At 35.3% G+C, this 25761-nt stretch overlaps 1 protein-coding gene and 2 gene segments (V, D, J or C); 1 reads left to right on the top strand and 2 right to left on the bottom strand.

Moving 5' to 3' along the window:
• Nucleotides 1–25761, bottom strand: part of LOC306864845 (Ig kappa chain V-III region MOPC 63-like) — a 684433-nt gene that overhangs the window by 634607 nt on the left and 24065 nt on the right.
• LOC306864846 (Ig kappa chain V region K29-213-like) overlaps nt 1–25761 on the top strand; it is a 764502-nt gene that overhangs the window by 716639 nt on the left and 22102 nt on the right.
• The window catches only part of LOC306864992 (myosin-binding protein C, fast-type-like), a gene marked incomplete at both ends in the record, with an annotated part of 38608 nt that continues 14055 nt past the window's right edge, over nt 1209–25761 (bottom strand). The window contains 28 exons of the mRNA XM_079409325.1: nt 1209–1234; nt 2900–3086; nt 3927–4063; nt 5759–5918; nt 6223–6362; nt 7174–7369; nt 7447–7535; nt 7621–7788; nt 8293–8427; nt 8501–8689; nt 10615–10719; nt 10948–11107; nt 11422–11564; nt 11753–11782; nt 11865–11971; nt 12057–12222; nt 12338–12507; nt 13050–13155; nt 14325–14449; nt 14758–14890; nt 14975–15141; nt 15226–15285; nt 16691–16739; nt 16831–16948; nt 17616–17764; nt 17853–17912; nt 18553–18567; nt 18941–19017. Coding sequence (XP_079265451.1) covers nt 1209–1234; nt 2900–3086; nt 3927–4063; nt 5759–5918; nt 6223–6362; nt 7174–7369; nt 7447–7535; nt 7621–7788; nt 8293–8427; nt 8501–8689; nt 10615–10719; nt 10948–11107; nt 11422–11564; nt 11753–11782; nt 11865–11971; nt 12057–12222; nt 12338–12507; nt 13050–13155; nt 14325–14449; nt 14758–14890; nt 14975–15141; nt 15226–15285; nt 16691–16739; nt 16831–16948; nt 17616–17764; nt 17853–17912; nt 18553–18567; nt 18941–19017 — 3367 coding nt within the window. The remainder of the gene's footprint in view (nt 1235–2899; nt 3087–3926; nt 4064–5758; nt 5919–6222; nt 6363–7173; nt 7370–7446; nt 7536–7620; nt 7789–8292; nt 8428–8500; nt 8690–10614; nt 10720–10947; nt 11108–11421; nt 11565–11752; nt 11783–11864; nt 11972–12056; nt 12223–12337; nt 12508–13049; nt 13156–14324; nt 14450–14757; nt 14891–14974; nt 15142–15225; nt 15286–16690; nt 16740–16830; nt 16949–17615; nt 17765–17852; nt 17913–18552; nt 18568–18940; nt 19018–25761) is intronic.

The raw sequence follows: 25761 nt of genomic DNA, 5'->3' as shown, positions 1-25761 counted from the left end.
TGATGTGGTCATAAAGACGTTCTGCATCTAAATAAACACAATCATTTGCAAGAAAAAAAGAGACAGAGGCAGCAGTTGCGAATGAGGTTGCCAACCCTAGCCCCGCCCCTGCGTTAATTGCATTAAATATTTTTAACGCGTTAATCTGAAAATAATTAATAGCATGCGTTAACGCGCTAATTTTGATACCACTAATTTTAATATTTTAAGGGATAAATGTCCTTGAATGCAATGAATACACGCACACATTTTTATTTTTATAATGTTCATAGGTTTTTTATAAGTATTTTATTTCTGTTTGATTTTGGAAATAAATATGACCTGGGCTTTGTGAGATTCAACAATTTGTCAAAAACCATATCCCAATCAATACTAGGTGACAAAATCCTCATTTTCATATCGTCACATTTTAATACAATACGTCTTGGCCATTAAAACAGGTCAAATCATGCCGTTCAGTCAGCACCATTTGGGTAAACTATTTATATTATAGACCAATAACAGATCTGTGATATTGTGGAGAATATGAATGAACAAGTTAGTGGGCATTAGACATCTATAGTGAAGACTAGTGGATCGAACAAGCAGAAAATGGTGAAATATCCCCTTTATGAGTTTCAGTGTGTGCTTTATCTTCACCTGCAGATGTGTTGTGAAATCGGTGATGGTGCAGTTATCATAAAAGTAGTTATTTTCTGCTCTGCAACACAACAAATGCAGATATAAGTTACACATACAATGCTGTTTGGGGTGCAAATACAGACAGAATTAAGGTATTTAACCAGTTTATATAAATTTTTATAATGTAAATAATCAATCACCTGTTTGAACCTTAAATCATTTATGAAGAGGATATATGTCGACTACATGTTGCAAGGAAGGATCTGTGTTTTCAGTCACTATTAAAGCCATTGTTTATGAACATGCATAATTGTCCATAGCACAACGTCACCGGTTGCTATAATTTTGATCAAAATACTTCTCACTGGGGCTTAATGCAGTCAACCGAGCGTTTATTCAAAGCCTTCAAAAGCTACAAAACTAGAGCGAGAGTTTTAGACTGCGTGAGCCGGCGTCACTTATTTCATTCACACAGAGAGACTGGCAAACACAAATGACTTTAAAACATAAGTTTATGGCTGGTCATACTCAGTCGATGTCATTTCCAATCCATTTCATCTCTGCTGTTGACACTGCCGTCATCCGTCCTAGTCCTTCTTCTCGATCGGTGCAGCTGTGTTCAGGAGAGAGAGAATGTGTTTGTGAGAAGAGATGAGATATGCTGTATATTTGTATTACTAACAAAACAATAATGATATACAGTAACGATATACATCATGGTACTGTAGTATCTGTTTAAGCTGATATCATAAGAATGGGTTTTTTTGCATTACCGTAAGGAGAATTATTTGAGCAATAAATGTCCAGATGCCATGAAAATAATGTAAAAAAAAATACCCAAAATAGGTTAAATATAATACATATTTAAATATTTTTAGGGATAAATATCTTTACATGGCATGAATGCAAAAAAGCCCCAACATAAGTAAAATATTTTATATATTTAAAAAAATAATTAGGGGTAAATATCCTTAAATGTCATGAAATTTCAATATTTATTTAGTGATAAATGTCCTTAAATATCATGAAAGAAATGTAAAATGCCCCAAAACAGGCTAATATATATATATATATATATATATATATATATATATATATATATATATATATATATATATATATATATATACACACAAAATTATTATTATTATTTTTTTAATTTTGAGAATAAATATGACCTGGACTTTGCAAGACTCGACTTTGTCATAAAAACATCCCAATCAATGCAAGGTGACAAAATTACATTTTAATACATGTTGCCTTGGCCATCAAAACAGGTCAATTAATGTCTTTTATATCATCAAAGCCACTAATGGCCTTCTGTAGTCTGGGTAAACTAAACAGATTAAACGGATCTTTGATAATGCAGAAAATATGACCAAGTTAGCTGGATTTGGATATCTAACTGTAAATTGTGAAGATTAGTGGATTGAATGAGCAGAAAATGTGCATAACATCTCCTTTATGTGTTCTGTGCACATAATTCAAATGTAGCACTATGATAATGTGCTATTTTAAATGCCAGCCAGTGGCATTACTAAAAAGAGAAATGTGAAATTAAGTATGACTTTCCTGCTTTAATTATCTTCCTGCGCAGTTGGAAACCCATAAAGCATCTAGTTTTCCTGCATCTGAAGCTTGTGTGCTATCAGTGTGACACATGCATTAAATCACTTTAAATGTATTCATCCTCCTCCAGCAATGATTTGCCTAAGAGACAATCGGTTGCATAGCTCTGTTTGTTCACATTCTTTGTCTGTGTCAAGTAACTTTCCAGCTGGATGTTGTCTGATGGCAGATTCTAATGGTTTTGCTGGTAATAGTGTTTAACTGGTGACACAAGCATGTCAGAAAACATGACACAGCAGTTGAATTAAGGAAACACTGAACACAGCCCTCTAGTGAATCGCTGAAGTACTGCGTGTAAAACAATGAACTCCTGTTTCCTCACAGGACTTTTTATTTGAATTAAATGGGCTTTCTACTGAGCTAATCATATTTTCTAGCACCTAGACCTAACCATAATTCTTTAGATTTTTATTAAGGGATCATTTAGTGATTATTAAGCCTCATAAGTTTCCAAAGAGTTTTTTAAAGTTGTAAATAAAGAATATTGTAGTAGCCTGTGTTTAACGAGAAAATACTAGCCTATTCAAAATCTAAATTTGACATTTAATTCAATGCTTTACTTGCCATTTCTTTGTGATTAAGTTTACTAGCAATTTCTCCTAGAAAATAGTTTCTGCGTCAGTTTCTTTTCAGTGTACATGTAAATTACCTCTGATTTCCAATTTGCACTCCACCTCATCTTCTCCGAGATCATTCACTGCCTTGCAAGAGTACTTGCCGCTGTCGAAGGTGCTGGGTTTGCGGATGTTTAGAGTCAAAACTCCCTGGTTATTCTGCATCAGGAACTTTGGATCGTCACCTATTATCATCTTGTTCTTCATCCAGACAATCTTCGGCTGCACGGAAAGACAGAATTGCTCTGCTCAGATGACATTATAGCATTAAACTGGATATCACATTGTTTTTAATGTTTGATTTTTCTGCAGTGGACTGTGGAAACGTGAAGGATGTTGAATGATGCTGAGTTTATGTTAAAGCAACACATTACATGCAAAAATATCAGTCTACACACTAGTCAGTTTTGAGATTTTGTGCTATTTGGCTTTTTATAAAAAGGTTTCAGACTACAGAAAGAAAACACTTGTGTTTATAACACTTGATCTATTTGCATTTGTAGATTTCAATTACTATACATATATTTAAAGGCAGATGTGTTTTTGTGTCCTTCACTTCAGCGGCCCTTACATCCACCAAACTTCACAGTTTTATTCCTATCTATATTTTGATGGGGTTTGGTCATATATCTGATTTTATATAACATGGTGTAAATGTATTGCTTTCTGTCTGTGAACAATATTTTCTTCTATATATATAAAAATATCCATATCCCATCTTTAAAAACGTAGAGTCTAATATGTCACCAAAATGCAACAGGAATTTGGAACCTGGCTGACCATGTGGTTCAGATTTGTGTTCAGAAAATTGATGCATATTAACTGCATATTTAACTAGATAATGCCTCATATCTATACATAATTAAATTGAACATTTTAGAAAACTTGTAAACAGTTGCCTTAATCTACTGTGATTAAACATCTGGTGAAATATGGCAACATCTATAAGGTACATTTTTTACCCAATTCAAGTGTAGTGTTTTGCCTCAATATAATAAAATATTGAGATTAACATCCTCATGTTCAGTAGAGTATGTGGAGATGATGATCACTGTCTCGTACCTTTGGCAAGCCTCTGACTGCACAACTGATGGCCATGCTGTAGCCAATAGTCACAGATCGATCCACGAGGGGTGCGGTGAATTTAGGAGCACATTTCATATCCTTCTCCTTGTAGGGATCTCGCTTATGTGCCAAACCTGAGAGTGTGGCATTGAGAAATTGACATCAAAATCTACAAACAATTTGTGTGCTCAAACTATATCTGGCAAACACGGTCCTGACAATGTAACGTGTGTGTGTGTGAATATACTACTGTATTAGTTATAGGGATGCACTATTAATGAGATTATCAAATTACAGAGACTGGGATTTAAGTAAATAAATATATATGCTGCATGTTCAGTGTGAAGTGTTTGAGTTTGGGTGCATTTGGAAATGCAACATGCATAATTTTAAGGTTTAACATTTGTAAATGAAGATATTTATGCATTAAGTGATAGATATTTATGAAATTAAATCATACATATTAGTATTGTAATTTTACAATTGTACTACAACTGTATTTCACTGTGAACTTTTACAAGTAAAATTTAGTTTTTATTCAGTAGTTTTAGTTTGTAATTTATATAAGATTAGCTGTAATTATATGTGACAACAAAACCAGTCTTAAGTGTCAATTTTTTTAAATATTTGGCCGAGATACAACTATTTAAAAATCTGGAAAATGAGGGTACAAAAAAAAAAAAAAAAAATCAAAATATTGAGAAAATCGCCTTTAAAGTTGTCCAAATGAAGTTCTTAGCAATGCATATTACTAATCAAAAATTAAGTTTTGATATATTTACGGTAAGAAATTTACAAAATATCTCCATGGAACATGATCTTTACATAATATCCTAATGATTTTTGGCATAAAAGAAAAAATCCATAATTTTGACCCAAACAATGTATTTTAGGCTATTGCTACAAATATACCCCAGCGACTTAAGACTGGTTTTGTGCGCCAGGGTCACGTATTATATCCAAATTGATATTTAATCAAAAATATGCTTTTTACAATGACATAATGTTTTTGTATTTATTATTTTATTTATTAATTTCAAATTCTATTGCGTAATGAAAGAATATTTTATTAATACTAAAATAAAATAAAATGAAAATAAAAATTATACACACACACACACACACACACACACACACACACATATATATATATATACATACACACAGTCGTGGTCAGAATTATTGGCACCCTTGGTAAATATGATCAAAAACAACAAAAATGGGTCACTGGGCACAAAACCAAGCTTCTGCTGGCCATTCCATTCCTCTGACCTGAACCCTGTAGAAAATGAGTGCGGTGAACTGAAGAGAACATGGAGCTGGGAATCTAAAGGATCTGGAGTGATTCTGGATGAAGGAATGGTCTCTGATCTCTTGTCAGGTGGTCTCTAACCTCATCAGGCATTATAGGAGAAAATGTAGAGCTGTTAAACTGGCAAATGGAGGTTTCATAAAGTATTGAATAAAAGGGTGCCGTTAATTGTGGCCAATGTGTATTAGAGAAAAACATTTATTTCATAATGATATTTCCTCCCATTTTAAATTCTTATTATCCAATGAAAGGTTAGATGTTTTGTGAATTTTTCAAATAAAAGATCAAAAGGTTTAACAATGCAGATTAATTTTCACAGCCTTCTTTGATCATATTTACCAAGGGTGCCAATAATTCTGACCACGATATATATATATATATATTTCCATTGATTTGTGCAGCTCTAATCTAGTCAACAACAGTAACCATAGTTTATCTTAATGCTTTTTCTTTTCGCAGCTAAGTTTGATTTTTGTCGTGGCATTTTCCCGACATGTACACCGCTTAGCACACTGACCGGTCTTGGCAACGATGGCGGTGTTCTTGCTCATGCAGGGATCTTCACTGAGACCGCAGAGGTTCTCGCTGTAGATACGGAACATGTACTCGTTTCCGATGACCAGGTCAGAGACGGTGCAGTTGGGGCGGCGATTGTGCTCATACACTGTAAACCACTCCTACGGGTGAGAGCGTTACACATGAGGAAGTGATGGATAACGGGAGACATTCACCCAAAAATAAAGGTTCTGTCATCATTTATTCACCCTCATGTTGTTCCAAACACCCTACCGTAAATAGATGGATGCTGTTGAGGTCAAAAAATAATGATAAATCACCAAAACAGTAGGCCATATGACTCTATTACGGGTCTGAAGTCACACTGGAGTCAGAGAAAGATTTGAGTAAATGATGACAGACTTATTTTTGGGTGAACTTGGTTTTTGAGTATTTTGGTTTATAAATGGAGATCAGATCTCGCACCTTGGTTTTCTTGTCTGCTTTCTGGATCGTGTACCCAGTGATCTCACAGTTGCCGTCATCTTTGGGTGGTTTCCACTCCAACGCTGCGTTGAAACCCCAGACATCAGTCACGTGCACTTGAGTCGGCGGGCCGGGTTTATCTGGGAAGAGGGTCGGAGTGTCAGATGAACTTGATGAACGTCTCTGGAGTAAATCAGTGGTCAGCATGTGAGCGATAAGACAGAGGGAGATTTCAGGGCTGTCTGTTTAAATTTACCAAAACTGGGATTCGTGAGGTTTGGGAGTTGATGAAAACTAATTAGGAATCATAAAAAATTAAATAAATATTTTTAAGGTTTAATTCATTTATATGTCCAATATTTATATTTCCAAAAATAAATAAATTAATAATAATTAAATCTAAAATGTAAAATTCAAATAAATATTTTTGCAATTATTTCTATTTACATAAATAATTAAATAAACTTAATAAATTAATAATAATTAAATTCAAAATGTTACATTTATTTAAAATGATTTATATTTACATAATTAAATAAACCTAATAAATTAATAATAATTAAAAATGTAAAAGTATTCATTCATTTTAAATAATTGCAAAATAAAAACCTTCAACATAACAAAGAAAAAGGGTTAAATATTTTGTTTACCTGCATGTCATGTGATCATATTCTGACATCAGACAACCATAAACTTGCAAATGTGTTATATAATTATTGAAATTAACTTAAAATGGGGGAGGGTAATTTAATATTTTTACATCAATATAGCATATTAATTTTGTACTTTTAAATTATTTTTAAAAATTTCACTATGATTTCTACATACCAAAACCAGCATCAGCCAATGAAAATCCTTATTGGTCGACCATTATTTTTAATGATATTCATTAATAAAAATGCAAGATAAGTGAAAAAGTATCTACACATCTTTAAAATCATTTTATCTTACCTACAATTTGGATGTATATGGTGGCTGAGTCTTCCATGTTTTCAATTTTCAAGATAAGTGTGTATTTTCCAGAGTGCTCTCTCTCAGCAGAACGAATGAAAAGGATGGAGTCAACGTTTGAGTTCCTGACACCTACTTTCTTTTCATCCACCGGCTGACCGTCCTTCAGCCACGTGGCAACAGGACGAGGCTTGCCCTGAAAAAACACACGCACTTGTTCATTTGTGAAGTGATCATAGATGTGGCTCGCTCGTATGCATTTAACATACACACCTGGAAGGGGATGACAAGGTTGATTTTCTCTCCAACTCTCTTGATGTACTTGGTTCTGAGATCACGAGGCAGACGGATCTTAGGATGCTCTGAAACGAGAGGAGAACATCACTGTGAAGGAACAGGTTTGCTAGAGACCAACCTTATTTTTCATCAGTCTTGTTTTCTCCTCACCCATAATCTCTCTGACGGTGACGGATTGCCCGAGTAGTGCAGGAGGGCTGCGGCCTGCTATATTCACCGCAACCACGCGGAAATTCATCTTCTCTCCAGTGGGAAGGTTCCTCACTGTGTAACTCTGCCGATCAACCAGATCCGTGTTAGCAGGATGCCACTCCGTTTCTGACACAAAGAGACAGCGAAAGAAATATAAAATATAAAATCATTAATAATAATTAAAACAAAAATGTAAATAAAAAAATATTTATATTTACATATAATAATTTAATACAATAATAGTAATTAAATTAAAAACAACAAATTAAAATAAATAATTTTAAAACATTTATGAAATAAGATTACATATTTAATTATTTCAAATAAATAATTGTATTATTAATTTATTTTTAAAAAAGCATGTAATTGAGCTGGATGATATATTGAAAATGTACTGTATATTTGCATATTTGTCTGTGTAGTTTTTATTAATTTTTGTTTTAGTTTAAATTTTTGTATGCTGTATAACCCCTTTTATTTATCTTGCATTATTATCTACATAAAGCCTGACAGTATTCTTGGAGGAAGTTTGCTCAAGTGTACAATGGTGAAGTAGGTTTGTAACCTTCTATGCTTTCATTATATAGTGTTCCATTATTTGGCACAGAATGATTCCAGCAGATGACTTACCTCCTTCCTTGCAGAATTCAATGATGTATCCATCCAGCCCTCCAGCTCCGACCCTCTCAGGAGCCAACCACTTCAGTGAGCAGGTAGTGTCCGTTACATCATCAACGGTCAGCTTTGTGGGCTCGCTGGTGGGGGCTGAGAGAGAAATCAAGAGTTAAAGCAAGAGACATCAAAAATTCATAACAACGCAATTGCACATCCTTCTCACCGATTGGCATGAATGGTTTAGAGTTGAGGCTGGGAGCCGAGAGTCCGATTCCATTGACTGCGAAAACTCTTATCTCATACAGAATGCCTTCAATCATGCGCTTGGCCTCGTATGTTGTGTTCTCATAGACGTCAAAGTTAAGTTTCGTCCATCTTGATGATCCTTTCTTCTTCCTCTCCATCAGATAGCCTAAGAAACAGAAGCAAAACAGATTCCTGTTATGATGATGCTTTGACTTCTAATTGTGTCAAATACTGTGCTTGTACCTAAGTGGACATGGCTGAGTTACCTGTAACAGGTATTTACTAGAGATGCACCAATATGAACATTTTCGGCCAGTACAATTATTCAGAATAATATCTGCCGATAGTTTGGTTTTCTTAAGGAAAAAAAGTCTCCCAACTAATGCAACTAGTGCAAACTATCCGGTCGGGGAACCCTCTCATTTGGTACATTAGAGGATAAAATGAACAACAACAGCACTATTTATTATAGATAGAGTATAATAATCACACTTAAAATAAGCTCCCTCTAGTGTTTTTATTAAGTGATTATATGAGGCATGATACATTTTAGTAAGTTGTACTGTATCTTTCAACATACCTTCTGATGTTCATTCATGTTTATTTTCAGAATCAGAATCAGAATCAGAATCAGAATGAGCTTTATTGGCCAAGTATGTTTACACATACAAGGAATTTGTTGTAGTGACAGAAGCTCCACAGTGCAACAGAAGGACAGTAACAGGACAGGACACAGGTAATGAAACAAAATAACAGGAAATAGCCAATGACCAATGTACAAGCAGCAAAAAAAAAAAAAAAAAAAAAGAAATACACAATATATAATATATAATATAGGCGACTATGTATGTACAGGTCAAGTATGTGCAAATTAGAAATGAGAAAATAAAATAAGTGAGTGTGGTGAATGGATAATGTATTAGTTGTGTGTTTTACATTTATTTATTGAGTGTTCATGAGATGTATTGACTGAGGGAAGAAACTGTTCCTGTGTCTGGTCGTTCTGGTGCTCAGAGCTCTGTAGCGTCGACCAGATGGTAAAAGTTCAAAGAGGTTGTGTGCTGGATGTGAGGGGTCCAGAGTGATTTTACCAGCCTTTTTGCTCACTCTGGATAAGTACAGTTCTTGGAGAGTGGGGAGGGTTGTACCAATGATTTGCACAATCGTTGTACCAATGATAGCACAAGTTTTGTGCTATAACTTGTATTAAAGAGGAAGAGACTCACACTACGCACTTACAATTGAACTGATGCACTATAGCGATCTGTCACGCCACATTTATTGTTTGAATTTTGTGATAAGATACTAGGGCTGTGCGATTAATCGAAATCGTCATAAAATCACGATTTGATCGTGTGCGATTCCTAAACCGCTTTATAGCACGATTCCTTCCACGCCCCCGACCTCCCGCATTATGCTATCCGAACCAGAATGCAGCGCACCTAAATGGAGCACGAGAACAGAACAGACCAGGCATACAGATGTAACGCAAGGTTCACACATACTCCGTCTGTGGTGCGTATGCGGTGCATATTTTTTCCGCGCCCATGTTAACAGATCAGAGCGTTCACACCGCACGCGGTTGCGGTTCGCTAGTGCGTTCCAGGAGCAGTGCGTCTGCAGCAATCATACAGCGATCGTTTCCTGCATGCGAGTCAATTTGATTTGAAAGCTCAAACTTTGTTTCATATCAGAAGTAACAAAGCACAAATCTCTTTGTGATTATTGGATTGGAGGTGCATTACAAATAATATTTTATGAAGGGAAAACCACGGACCTGGCAACCTTGGCTGGAACTAAGAGTGATTTATAGGGTCAAATAGAACCTTTGTCAACGGCACTGTGTTACTGTGCTATTGTGCTTTTAACTTGGACAGCCCTAAATTCAACACAAGAAACATCATGCAAGTTGCTTTCTGACACACCTTTCTGCCTCCGTTTGATTGACAGGAAATAATCGGCCCTGATCATCGGCTGTTTTTATAATCTGCCGATAATGCATATAATAACTTTTATCGGCCGATACATCGGTGCATCCCTAGAATTTACAGGTGTGTGAGTGTTATGTTACCTCTAACTAGTGTGTGTTACCTTTTAAAGGTGCTCCTCCATCAAACTTTGGAGGCTCCCAGATAATAGTGGCACAGTCTTCTCCTACTCCGGTACACTTCACATTCTCAGGAGGATCAGGAACATCTGCAACACAGCAGCGACTTCAGACTGCATGGGTTTGATTCCCAGGGATTGCATGAGCTGATAATATGTTTGCCTTGAATGCAATTTAAGTAACTTTGGGAAAAACCATTTGGCCAATGCATAAATGTAAATCTAAATGTGCATTTAGACCCTAAAGTGTGTTCACTGAAATCTGGTTTAGTTTCTGGTCTGAATCAAAGGAAGAAAGAGGCAGTGCTGGAAACGCACCTACGATTTTGATGAATAGGTTGGCTTTGTCCTCTCCTGCGGGGTTGGTAACAGTGATGGTGTAGTTGCCCTCATCTTCTCGCTCTGCTCCTTCAATGACGAAACAGCTGAGGTCTTTCCTGTTTTCCACACGCACACGTCCCTCTGCATCTGTCACTTGCTGTGACACACAGGGACAGCCGTTTTATTTATTTATTTAGCAAACATTATTAAACAGATTTTAGTTTATTTATGTCCACTTAATAATTTTAGTGCTTAAATGTTCACTTCAGTTAGTTGCTATAGCAACTAAAAAGAAAGAAAGAAAGAAAGAAAGAAAGAAAGAAAGAAAGAAAGAAAGAAAGAAAGAAAGAAAGAAAGAAAGAAAGAAAGAAAGCGTGTGCATTACCCACCAGGCCATTTCAAATATTTAAAATAAAAATTAATTATTTCAATGATCACTCTTGATTAATTGTCATCATTCTGTATGTGTACCTTGTCTCCCTTCATCCAGCAGACGGTGGGAGCGGGTTCTCCTGTGATCTCCACATCCAGACGCAGCTTGTTACCAGCAACAACAATGATGGTGTTCTGAGAAACCATGTTACCGGCCACATCCAAATGGATCTTAGGAGGATCTTAAAGGAGCAAGAAAAAGTAAGTGCATACAATCAAGTGTGGTAAGGGATTCAGAGAGCAACCTGGCGCTGTTTTCATGAACTTAGCTTCTGTGTTAATACTACCAGGTCATTCATTCATATTTTCAAACTAGTATGTCGGAATAAGAAATGAAAAGGTCTGGCTTAGGGATTGATCTTTGTCCCACCTTGTCTGGGAACGTAGTCGATCTTGATTTCTGGAAGAAAATTAATAATTTGATTATGTACGGTCGTAACAAATCTGAGATAGTTTTGCTCACTATAGAGTTTCCTTCTCACCCAGGAAGTTGAGTTTAGCGGACAGTGAGAGCGCATAACCCTCGGGGACAAACGTGTAATCTCCAGCATCCTGGGGCTTGACGTCATCGATGGTTAAACGATGAATCCTGGAGTCACACGCACACATACATACAGTATTTCAAACCTTTACAGTTACATCTGAGCCAAGTGCACATGTGTCTGAATGCTGACCTGCCGATGTGGGAAATCTTGATCCGGTCACTGGCCTGAACTTCCACGCCATCCTTAAACCATTTCCCTGTGACTTTCTCGTCAGACACCTCACACTTGAACATAGCCTGCTCTGCTGATTTGACGGTAAGATCTGCGATACTTTGAAGCACCTCCAGTTCCTTCTCTGGGGTTGAGTTTGACAAAGACAAGAAATAACCATTTAAGATGTTCAATTTTTGTCTGCAAAACCACTAGTTAATCAACTGGCGAGGGTGTTGTAAGTAGAGATCAGATTTTACCTTCAACGATGAGCTCTCCCTTCGATTGGCCTCCGTTGGTGTAAACAAAGTACATCCCACTGTCCTCTACAGTCGCCTCTTGAATAATAAGACAGTGGCGTTTCCCATCCTTTTTAAAACGATACTTGGCATTTTTGTCATCTCGTGACAACTCCTGATCCTCAAACATCCTACAATTACACATACATTTATGGCAATAGATATACTCCCGGTCAAAAGTTTTGGATAAATAAAAGTATCTTATGTTCACAAGACTGTATTTATTTAATCAAAATAAATACAGTAATATTGTAGAATAGTGTTACAATGTAAAATGTAATACTACATAAATAAAGCTTGATTTTTTTATTTGAATATAATATAAAATGTCATTTATTCCTGTGATGCAAAGCTGAATTTTCAGCATCATTACTCCAGTCTTCAGTGTCACATAATCCTTCAGAAATTCTTCTAATATGCTGATTTGAAAGTTATTTGTATATTGTTATTCTAATTAAGCATCTAATCAGCCTATTTCTAAAGGATTATGTGACGCTGAAAACTGGAGTAATGATGCTGAAAAAAGAAAGGAAAAAAAACCAAAGGATGACTGTATTGCTGACAAGTAGTGAAGTGTGTATCTGTAAGGATTGGTTTTAAGCATTCTGTGTTGAGCATAAGCAGTATTGGTATCTTGATGATGTAAACTATTATCTGTTTGTATTTTGTTTACCAAATGACGTGTGCTCCCTCCTCAGACACTTCAATCTCAAACTCCACTCTTTCTCCAACCACGACCTGGTAATCATCCAGCAGTTTAGTGATGGTGATCGGTGGCTCTGTAATGCATTTTGATAAGGTGATTTTAAACATTGTACTAGATGAAGAAAGTGTTAATAAATTACACTACTAGTAAGATGTTAATGCTTTTTTAAAGAATTATCTTCTGCTCACCAAGCCTGCATTTATTTGATCCAAAATACAGCAAAAGCAGTACTTTTGTGAAATGTTTTACTATTTAAAATATGTGTATTCAAATAGCTTTCTATTTGAATATATTTGAAAATGTAATTTATTTCTGTGATCAAAGCTGTATTTTCATTCAATTACTCCAGTCTTCAGTGTCACACAGTCCTTCAGAAATCATTCTAATATGCTGATTTGCTGTTCAAAAACGTTTAGAATTATTATTATTATTATCATCATCAATATTCAGGATTCTTTGATGAATAGAAAGATCCAAAGACCAGCATTTATGTGAAATAAAAAGCATTTGTAACATTATACACTATATCATTCAAAAGCTTGGAAGGGGGAAAGAAATTATAGAAATTAATACTTTTATTTAGCAAGGACACTTTAAATTGGCTAAAAGTGATGATAAAGTCATTTATAATGTTACAAAAGATTGCTATTTCAGATAAATTCTGTTCTATTTCAGATAAATTCTGAACGTTCTAGTCATCAAAGAAACCTGAAAACATTCTACTCACCTGTTTTCAACATAATAATTATAATAATAATAATAAATGTTTCTTGAGCAGCAAATCATCATATTAGAAAGATTTCTGAAGGATCATGTGACACTGAAGACTGCAGTAATGATGCTGAAAATACAGATTTGATCACAGGAATAAATTACATTTGAAAATATATTCAAATAGAAAACAGTTATTTTAAATAGTAAAAAATATTTTACAATATTAGCGTTTTTGCTGTACTTTAGATCAAATAAATACAGGCTTGGTGAGCAAAAGAGACTTCTTTGAAAAACATTAAAAATCTTACTGTTCAAAAACTCTTGGCTGGTAGTGTACTGTACATTGTATACGTTGGACTGTAATAGTGTCTCCAGAATGCTAGAGGAATTCATATTTTGTTTCAACATTAGTTTGTAGAGCTGCAAACTGCTTCTTATGCATCGGTAAAGTCATTTTTCACATTTTTCAAAAGCACTGCCACTCTCCAGGTCAGATGAATTTGATGAAAAAAAAAATGGTCCACACACCTTTAACAAATACTTCCGTGAAGCATTTATCAGTCCCGATTACACATTCATACGCCGCATCATCTGCCAGACTGCATTTGTTAATGGTGAGGGTTCGAATGTTTCCATTGGACTCCATGATGTATCTGCCACACACAGACACAGTTAAATCACAGGAATATGTGATGCTTCCTTGCATTATTAAGCAGAGGCCATAAAATAAGTTTGGGTCTCCACTCTTCACATTGCCTTTTTGGGTTTTTGTGTAGTTGGAAAATATTGTTACTTTTGCCATTTTGTTTGGTGCATGACACACTTTTAACACATTTAAAGTTCAAAATATGAAAAATATGGATCATCCTAATCTTAGTAAAGTTTTCTCCAAATAAGCAAGTTAAAGTGCTTTTCTCATGAATGTGTCTTTGAAACTCAATGTATTGGTATTTATTCTCACTTGGCAGAGGGTTTGATCTCTTGGCCGTTCTTGAGCCATTTGACCTCAGAATTAGGGTCGGCCACCTCCACAGACAGGACGATCTTCTTTCCCTTGTGAACGGAGTACGCTGACTCCAATCGTCTCAGGAACGCTGCAGAAACATCCCACACACAAACACACAGTCACAAACAGAAGATCAGAGACTTGAGTTTTGACTGATCTCTCTTTCTCGTACCCTCGCTGGCTTTGGGCTCCACAACTTTCATCTTCTTGAGTCGTTTCAACATGCCACGCAGGTCAGTGATGCCGTACTGAAATGCAATCTTCTCGTACTCGCTGGGATGAGCACTCTTCAGAAGCTCCCAAACGTCGATCTCCAGCTCAGGCTCTGGCCTCTTTTTCCTGTGAAAGTGAGTGATGTGATAAATAAGAGTAAGCGGCTAGAGGAGTTGGAGTGTGGTTTTAATGGACAGAGCAAACACTTACTTTTTAGCGGCTTTGAGAAGAGCACTAAAGTCCAGGTCACCCTCGTCCTCCCCAGCATCTCTGTACAAGAGCACATGTTGAATTCACAAAACACAATATGTGTGTGTGTTTTCACTTAACTCAAAAATAAATTCAGTTAGCTCAGAAAAGTCTTAATTTAGGTGCACAAATGAACAGGTCATAAGACATACAAACACACAGCCCTCCAAAAGTATTGGAACAGTAAAGACAAAATTGCTCTGTTGGCTGTGGAGTCAAGACATTTGCAAATATGATTAAAAGATGAATATGAGACAAAACTACAGAATGTCACAGAATGTCTATAAAATACGCTGTCCGAGAGAGCTCAGCGTGCTGCAAAGGAAAAAATACCAACAAATTAAGAAAACATCTTCATCATTTTGACAACACATGTGCTGCAAATTCTCACAACACACCCAAATACAGAAACTCGCTGCAGATATGCACATAACTTGCACAGAACTGCGATGTTATCAATGTTTGCTCTGAAAGGTGAGGTTTTGTTCATTTTAACATCTTGACTATACGATTCCTTAGCTTTTTTTTCTTTTTTTCTGGATATTATTAACCTAAATAAGCTGACAAAACATTACTGTAATTGTGAAAAGTTATGTAAGATGGCAAATTATTTTTTTTTGTATTTAGTTGTGTCTCGAGTATTTGCAGCACATCAAGCTGATTAAGATGTTTTCTTAATTTGCTTTTACTATTTGTATATGTTTTCTTAAGTTGCAGTGCATTGAGCTCTCCTGGCCACAAGGTCCAACAGCTGAAAATGCACATCAAAGCAAAAAACAAGCTATGAGGTCAAAAGAATGGCCTGCAGAGCAGAGAGACAGCACTGTGTTGAGAAACAGGTCTGGGGAACCTGTCCCCAGACCTGTACAAAAAATGCTTTGCTGCCCTGAAGGTTCACAGAAGCATGCGGCCTCCATAATCTTTAGTGGAAGAAGTTTGGAATGACCAGGACTCTTCCTAGAGCTGGAACTGAGCAATCGATGGAGAAGGGCTTTGGTGACCAAGAATCCAATGATCACTCTAACTGAGCTCCATGAATTTACAGAAGGACAAACATCACTACAACACTCCACAGGTCTGGGCTTCATGGCAGCTTGGGCAGACTCAAGTCTCTTCTCAGTGAAGATACCAATACCCACATTAACGAATCGAGAATGTATATTGTGTGAAATTTTTGTTTCGTGAATCATTTCTAAATCACAATTGTACACCCAATTTTCATAAGTCCTCGTGAACAACTCAAAATTTTTTATTTTTACTCAATTCCAGAACGCAAATAATTTAGATGAACAGTTAAACGATATGTGTTTTTAATGGTTGGTTCAGTTGCTCAATTATTGCATTTAGTCCTGTTCAATCCTAAATATGTGGCTGCATACTTGTGAGAAATATATTCGCTCATTTCTGACTGTCTTCTCAAACTCACGATCTTTTGAAGGCAGACAAAATATCTGCTTGTTCCTCTTGTTCAGCAGCTACAGAAAAGGAATAAAAATAACATTTTAGAACAGTCATTTACAGATTTCTACTAAGACGGTGTGTTTTGGTTGTAAAAGACACACTAACCCTCCACAGTGATCTCAAAGGTGCAGCTGTCACATTTGTCTTTAGCAGACACTTCACACCTGTATCCACCTGCATCTCCTGGGACCACCTTGACGATCTTCATCTCGTATGTGTAGATCTGAGTGAAAGGGGGAAAGAAAGGTGCCACATTTAAGGATGATGTGTAATAAAATACATGATCACAAATTAATTTAATTTGATCAAAAATGTATCATCAACAAATTGTAAAGATAATCTATATTCCATTTTGTAGAAAAAAGACCATTCAATATAGTACTAATATAATTATTTAAAGAATTAAGAAGATTTCTGATGATAAAATGAATAGCTTTAATATTACAGTTTGGCTTGTACAAATGCTCTACTAAAATCAAAGATCCATATGACGGAAGTCCGTTTCCACCACGGGATTAAAAAAAAAATCTCACAATCCTGATTTTTATTCTCACAATTCTGAGTTTAAATCTCTCAATTCTATTTTCTCCAAATTCTGCAGCATTGCAGAATAAAAAAGGTATTTGCAATTTGTTTTTGCAATTGTTATCTCACATCTCACAATTCTGACTTTTCTTCTCAGAATTATGTTAATATCTTGCAATTATGAATTTATGTCTCACTTAAAATCTTGGAATTCTGAGTAAAAAGTCTGAATTGTGAGATGAAAAAACATTTTTTCATCCCATTCAATGCACCATACATTCATCAAACCTTGATATGAGTTTAGAAATCCTATTATGATGAATATTCTTTACATTATATGGAGTATCAACACACTTCCCTCTAACCTTAGTGTTTCTGTCATAGGTCTCTTTTATCTGGATGTGCTTTCCCGCTTTGCTGCCGAGGTCCATCCACTTCCCCTTCAACCACTTCATGGTGGGTTTACGTGTGAGGTTGGTGGAGTCCACCTTAACCACAAATGTTACATCTTTACCTGTGTAAAAAAAAAAAACATCCATCTTAACGCAACATTCATCCTGTAATGATATTTGAGCTTTAATAATGTGTCTGTGTTTTTATACCTGTGATGGCTACCACACTTTCTGGCTTCTCCACAAAGAGTCCTGTCAGCTCGGTTCGTTCTGCAAGCATGGAACAGGTGTGTTATATAAATACAAAATACACACACATGCAGACAGACTTGGATATTCACACATAGGGATCCTGTAAATAACAACTCATGGTGTCATCAAGAAGCACACCCTGTTTCCATTTTAAATATTCCTTGCAAAATATTTAAAACATATATTAATTCAAGCATAAAACAATAATATATTGGTATGTTTTCTTAAACAATGAAGGACATTCTGGGTGAGCTCCATGCACAAGGAAGGAGACAACCATTCTTTCCTCTTCTCACCTTTGTGCAGACATTCATTTTAATATTACATTCATTTTCATAATGGAGGAGGCCAATTATATTTACATACATGTAAATATAAGAATATTGCACATTATATCATAGAGTCCTTTCATGCACACCAACTTAGAACTCTTGAAGAAATTCTAAGTGACTAAGTATGTGGTGTAAATAATGCAAGGAAGTTGCTAAAGGTTTTTCATAACCATTCAGATTTATTACCATCCTCCTCTGGAGCTTCTGCAGATGAAAGAACTATGTTAAACTAAAGAAACCTACTGTGTTCATAATTTCATTTTTTTTCAATACTTAAAGGTCTTGTAATTTGGAAACAGTCGATCCAAGCTAATAATGTCACTTACCTTCTGGCTTCACCTCTGTGGGAAGAAATGAGAAAAAGGGACATTAGATAACAGTTAATGTCAAAATATAATCCATGTATTATATAGAGCATGTATTTAATTATATTTATGATTTTACCAATATGCTCATCTATAAAGTTCTAATTTCTAGCTAACTAATGATCTATTGAACTGAATAGCTATTCTGACGTCTCTCCCCTGTTGAAACACTGATTGGGTGATTACACAAGAGATTATCTATGTCAGTGAGTTTAGTAGGCCTACTTTATATTTCTGATGGTCATTCATGTTTATTTCGTGCTGTAACTAAGAGAAAAAGAGGATCGGTTCAAATGTGACATAAAAGTGATGATAGGGGCAACTTTTTGGAGCAATGTTGCTTGGGCACTTTCCCACTGAGAGTGGGCAAACTGCAGGGCATACTTTAGATCTGGATTCTGTAGATCCTGTGTCTCACCTGGATGCCTGTTGATGGCAACATTGCTCAAAATGTTCCCTGTGTATCATCACCTTAAGTGATATTTTAATGATGCATTGATCTGGAATTTGGGTCTATAGTTTACATTTAGTTGAATTAGAAATAAAAACATGTAAACTATTTTGATCATAGCACATTTATACATAAATGCAAGCTAATTATTAATTATTACAGTGTGCACTTGTTCTTTTCTCTCAGTTGAGATGTATAGATCAGTGCCCCAATATTTGGAATAACGGCTGGCTAATAGATTGTGTTTTTAGGGTTGATTTTTTTAGGGTATATTTTTAGCCTACACTCAGCAAGTAGGGAACGTTCTCACAACTTCCTTAACATCCTGGCAAGGTTCTCTCAAAGTTACGATCGATATTTCTTCCACTAACGTTAATAGAACATTTCTGTTGTTCAAACTTTCAAACATTTTTGTTTAAATGTTACCGCTTGTTTCAGACTGTTCAGAGAACATTCAAAAGTTACGTTCCTATAATGTTTACGAAATGATCAAATGGAATGTCCCCTTGACATTTGTCATAAAACCATTGTTAAAAACAGGAAATTTTGAAACTTCAGAGAACATATGTTTTCATAACTTAATGGAAACTTTAGCAAAATGTTCTTATACCACATTTTTTGTTCCTTTTATTTTTTGTCCCTTACATTTTTAAGTCGTTTTTAAGTGTTTTCAGAAAAACTGAAATAGTATTTTCTTGTGAAATTTAATCCAATAATCATTTTGTACACACTGTAAAAAAAATAATCGTAAAAAAACGGTCAAATGACTGGCAGCTACGGCTGCCAAACAAAAACCGTAAAATAAATGAAAAATATCTCAATTCCAATAAAGTGCAAAAACTATCATTTTACAGAGTTTTTCATTAAACGTTTTAGAAAAAAACCCTGTTATTTTACAGGTTTTTCCTTGTTTGAATTAAGATATTTTACCTTCATTTTACGGTTTTTGTTTGGCAGCCGTAGCTGCCAGTCATTTGACCGTTTTTTTACGATTATTTTTTTACAGTGCAGTGTATCTTATATATTTCAAGTAATGACGCAATGACCTGTCAGAAGGCATTTTAGCGCAAAAATGATGAAACATGAAAATATATTTATATTTCAGCAATACATTAGTGCAATCATTTTCAAACTGCAGCCCTGACTGGCCAGAGTTGTGACTGATGACCATCACCTAAGTTACTATGTAACCATTCTGACATCATCTGACCTGGTGATAAATATATTCTAGAGCTCTGAGTAGTAAGATGATACGCTGTAGGAATCCTCAGGCGCTCGGCTACACGGATGCTCTAGAATCCTATAAATACGACACCAGAAAATTAGACTGACCTCACAGTATTAGACTTTCTTCTGTATATTTTTACACACACACGTACTGTGTGCACATAAGACATTTCAGAGAAGCCGACGTCTCTGAAAATTTAGTTGTAAATTGTATTCAACATTAAGGTCTTAAATAGGTGCAGAAAGGTCAAAATGAAATTCAAAATTTCAAGCTTCAAATTCAAATACATCATGGCTTTAAATGTTGCATACACTGCAGAAATGAATATCTTAAACATCGTTAAATCAAGATAATTCCCTTCCATTTATTTCTTAAAATTGTTAAAAACCTGCAGAAACCCTGATATCTATATTATCTAGTTTTAGCATCTACAGTTGAAAAACAATATGAGCTGAGCACTTATTTCTTGTTTTGGAATAGAAGGTGTCAATGCAACTTCATCAAGATGATTCCACTCTGATAAAGAGAAACTCTCTTTGATCATGTGGTCTGAAATAGCAGCATGCCTAACATCCCCCTCGTTCTCAGGAGGGCACGATGTTGCCATGGCGTTTGTTAAAAGGCCACGGTAACATCGTCACCTCTCTTATGTCAGGCCAGGAATCTACCCGTCAACCACACCGATATCAAATAGCAAACGTTTTATAGTCGTGCTCTTATGGTTGGGCAAATAACCTCAATGATAACCACAGATATGCTGTGATTTGTTTTCGGTTTACCGAGAGGATGTGCCACACGCAGTGGTTTTGTGTTTGCATTTCAGAGTGATTTTAGGCGACTTATTATTGCTCAGTTAGGTTTTTCAGTGCCCACAATCTAAGGGATGGATCAGTAAAGCTCTGCTTCCATTCAAAGGATGTTGTTACTCTTTTAGGTTTGTATAAAATATGAGCCATCAACCCAAGATTTGTCTGTCTTCGCCAGTGTCTTTTTTAAAGCACCGTATCGCATTTCAAACCACACATACAACTTAACTTGTCATTAACTGCTTTAAAATTCTCTATAATACTTGCAATAAATATGAATTAGCCCCCTTTAAATTTAATTTACGTATGCTGTTTGATTTTATATACTTCAGTATTTATAAATAATTGTTTTGTTTAATTCATTTGTTTGTTTGTTTGTTAAATGTTCTGTACTTAAAATAATTTGTTACCCCGCTGACTTACTATTTTTAGTTTAGTCAACTAAAATATTCCAGTTGTCCCTTAAATTAACATGGAGTAATTTAAAATTTCAGGTTAACTAAACTAAAAATTTTAAGTCAGTGGTGTAACAAATTATTTTAAGTTGAAACAACTTTTTGAAACATTCGTTTTTTTACAGTGTAGTTCATCATTTAGTTCAGTAAATGATCCGATCTTCCAATTTATTTTGCACAAATTTCACACTTCACCTGCCATAAATCGTAATATTGTATAATCAGCTTGGCATAATTCATTCATGCAATGATTTGACTTATATTTGTTGTGCCAAATGGACCAAAATAAGTAAATTACTCCTGTCTGACAGCAGTAACATAAATGCTTTATGTAGTGTTTATGGTTCGTATTTGGTGTTTAAACACCTCACAAGTAGGTAAGTTTGTCTTTATCATTCACCTAAAATGAATGTGTGTGTTTCAGAGGGATTAGGCGATACTTAACACAGTGCACTACGCGCTGGATTTAGCACATTAGGATGGTAAGCTCCCTGTCTTAGCACAATTCCACACACACACACACACACACACACACACATACATATAAAACGGTGGCTCCTGACAGAGCTGCTAAACTTCCATCTTATCACTCAGGCAATTCAGATGTTATGCAGAATCATTATGTTATAAAAGCAGCTGGTCAAACTTTACCAAATCAGCTAATGGGTGGCAGACAATGCAGCACGTAATGAAACCGCTGCCCTATATTTGTGCATGTAAATGACTGATAAAGCATAGTGGCTAAAGGTCTGAGACTCAGTCTGTCACCATTGTGCCCCGGAGCAAAGCACTTGATCCCGGGTCACTCCAGGGGAATGTAGTTACTAATTTAATTTATTAATATTGCAACTAGCTTCTAATTAAGCAAAATTTGGACAGATTAAACATGTACTTTCCTTTTAAAAGTGTGTAATCGTAGTAATTTTGCTATCATAAGCACCCCCCCCCCCCCCCCCCACACCCCAGTGCTATCTGTGACATAAATAGGCTTTAGTACTAACTAAGTGCTTATGAGGTGGTTCTTTAGGTCATGGATTTTGACTTGTAAGGCAGATTGTAGGTAATAAAATGTTCTGGCAGCTGCGGGGTCATAATAAATAACTGGACAGATACAGTATCTCAGTCATAGGCTGCTGACAAATGCAAACTGCTCTCAAGTGTCAAGCATGCATTATGTGCATGTTTTCCTGTGCATTTAGTTTAATTGTTAATTAGCAACCCAGAGACTGCATTGAACATTTTCAATTGTTTCATTTAAACCTGAAAATTATTTTGTTTTGATTTTTGTAAATTGTGCTGATTAATAATGTCAGTGTTTGGTTTTAGATTAAATGCAAAATGTTAGCATTTTCACTAGTGGTCTCAGACGTTTTTTTTTAAATAATAAATTAAAAATGATTTTACATTTAAAGTTTATGCCACATTTGCACTGCGTGTTACAGCAACTGTCTTGGACTTTATATTGACACCTACCATTGTGAATATACACTACTGCTGAAAAAGTTTTTATTATTTTTTTTTTTAAATAACTTTCTGGCAAGAATACATTAAGTTGACCAAAACTAATGTTAATATGGTTACAAGAAATTATATTTTAAAATAAATTAGCTTTAAATAAGGTCATGATTATCTCATGTGAAAAACATTTTTAAAAATGTATTCATGTCTTTATGTGTGCAACTTTATTTAATTAGAAAACCGTAAGTGCATCTTTAAATAGAAGCCTGAGTTTCAGCAGACTTTGCATTTTAATGGTGGCAAATACTATTAAATCAGCTCTCCAGAGTGTTCTTTCACACTAGTAAAGTCTCTGGAGACTGAAGTGGCGATTATCAGCAGCATATGATGGTATTTTTAGAGCTCGTCTCTCCCCTGGGCTTCTGTGGCATTACCATATCGGACAACAGCATCTGGAAGAACCCTTATAAGAGCGACGGTGTGTAAATCAACGCTGCTGACAGACTGCTGATCGATTTACTGCCATTCATTCAAAAGGTGGGGTGAGGTAGCAGAGGTTAAAGTGAGAAATTAACCGGTCGGAGGGATTGATTTGCCATGGGAAAAGATGATGTGATTTCTATTGCTATTTTGTGTGTACAGCAACAGCTTTCTTAACTGTTGACTTCTCTTATTTTTACTCAATCCACAATAAATAAAGTTGTCTAATAAACTGTTATTTACAGACCGGATGGTAAGGTGAAAACAGAAATGGCAAAGGTCATCGTGAGATATTTATATCTTACTGTGGAGTGTCAAAGACAAGAACAGGCCACCGATTCTAGATGAACCAAAAACCTTCTTCAGAATCTGTTTAGGTTTTGTGGCATATGAAATACAGTCCAGCCTGTCATGTGGCCGTAGGTATGGCTTTAGTTAAGGTCTCGAGGGTCATGCTTTTATTAGCATCTGAACTGTTAATAAGATCCCAGTAGGGACTTACACACTCGCTCTAAACGAAAGCGCTCAGATAAAATACATCTCCACCAATGTGGCTCAAGGTTTCAGATTCTGCTCATCTTAAATTAGGCGTTGTGTTTTCCAGTGTCTCAAAATCATTTGACAAATGTGTATAGGGTTTAAGATTCATGAATCTTCAGTTATACATCAGTGATTTCTGTAATATAAACTGAGGCTTAGTTTATATATTTGTCATCAATAAATCCAATCTAATCGTTTTGATCGCATGCATTTTAACAAACTGAATATTATGGAAGCTTGTTTCCACCATGGATTTTAAAAAAAACAACTTTTTTCTCTGATTTTATGTCTTGCAAATTCTGTTTTTCTTTTCGTTTTTCCACCCTGGAATATAAATAAAAAGTGTAAATGAGTTTATATCTTGCAGTTCTGAGTTAAATCACACAATTCAGAGTTTATATCTCTTAATTCTGACTTTTCTCACAATTCTGAGATTTTTATTGCAATTCTGAATTAATATTTGGCCAGTTTTGTATTAATATCTCACAATTCTAAGTTTATATCTCACTGTTTTCAGAATTGTGTGAAAAAAGTCTGAATTATGAGATGAAAAATCACAATTACCTTTTTATTTTGTTTACCGTGAAAGAAACAAACTTCCATAGAATATCGTTTGTTCCAATTTTGAACCATATTCACATTTGTTAAATTTCATAAATTGTATTGTTTTCACAATGAACCGATTCCAAACATGCATTCTGACAATGTGATTATTTAAATAAAATCAAATAGATGCAAAGAGTTAATATACCATGCCATGACATTTTCGAGCGCAGAAATCTGACCTGTTTCTTTCCAAAATGCATCACGTTAAATTTATAAATGTAATCCAAATAGATGGAAATTTTATATGCAATTCAAACACATTTTAAATGTAGGCCTATCTGTTTTTTGAAAGCACATTAAGCTTTTAAAGTTTCATGTGACACACTTGATGGAGGCATTCTCAGGCTTGTTGTGTGAATGATCTGTAAGCTGTTGTGGAATTGTGCTAAGACCGGTAAATGTGCAATGGACACGTTCACCCTACGCGCTTCATCTCGTCCCGTTCTCACACTGTCACACGGTTTCTCGTCTTACACACTCAGTAGAACAGGATGGATAAAAAAGATAAACTACTATGACAGGAGGAAGAAATACATCTCACCACCGTATACCTGCAAATCGCCATCTGTCTGACAGAGCGTAAGATTTAATGAGCACCTATCTATCCATCCATCCATCCATCCATCCATCTACATAAATACATAAAAATACCTTTAAAACAAAATAAGATAAAATAAAATCATTCATCTAACCTATATCTATGCATAAAAAAGTAGATCAAATATTAAGTAAAGCTAGATGAGTAAATTTTGTGAACAAACTTTGAAGTTGGCTTGAGAAAGCCTAGCCTGAAAATTTGAAGCAGTTGTAAAAGCTTGAAATTAGAAATATTAGATAGATGTGTTTCTAGCATGATTTAACACATTGTGACTGGATGCATTTTTTGGGGGTCCAAAAAGAGGACATGTCTGGGGAAAAGAAGACGAATGGTCACCCTATGTTAGCATAATTAGCTTGTTGCAAGCCTTTTTCTAAAATAGCATGTTGTTAGTATGTTTCTAGCATGTTGTTAGCATGATTAGCTTGTTTCTAGCATCTGTTATAGAATTTCTTGTTGTTAGCATGTTTCTAGTATGATTAGCATGTTTTTAACATGTTGTTAACACAGGGTGACCATATTTTGCTGGGTTTGAGGGGGGGTAAAGT

This window comes from Barbus barbus (assembly GCF_936440315.1).
Source record: "Barbus barbus genome assembly, chromosome: 46".
NCBI classification, from domain to species: Eukaryota; Metazoa; Chordata; class Actinopteri; order Cypriniformes; family Cyprinidae; genus Barbus; species Barbus barbus.
This window is presented reverse-complemented; position numbering and strand designations above follow the sequence as displayed.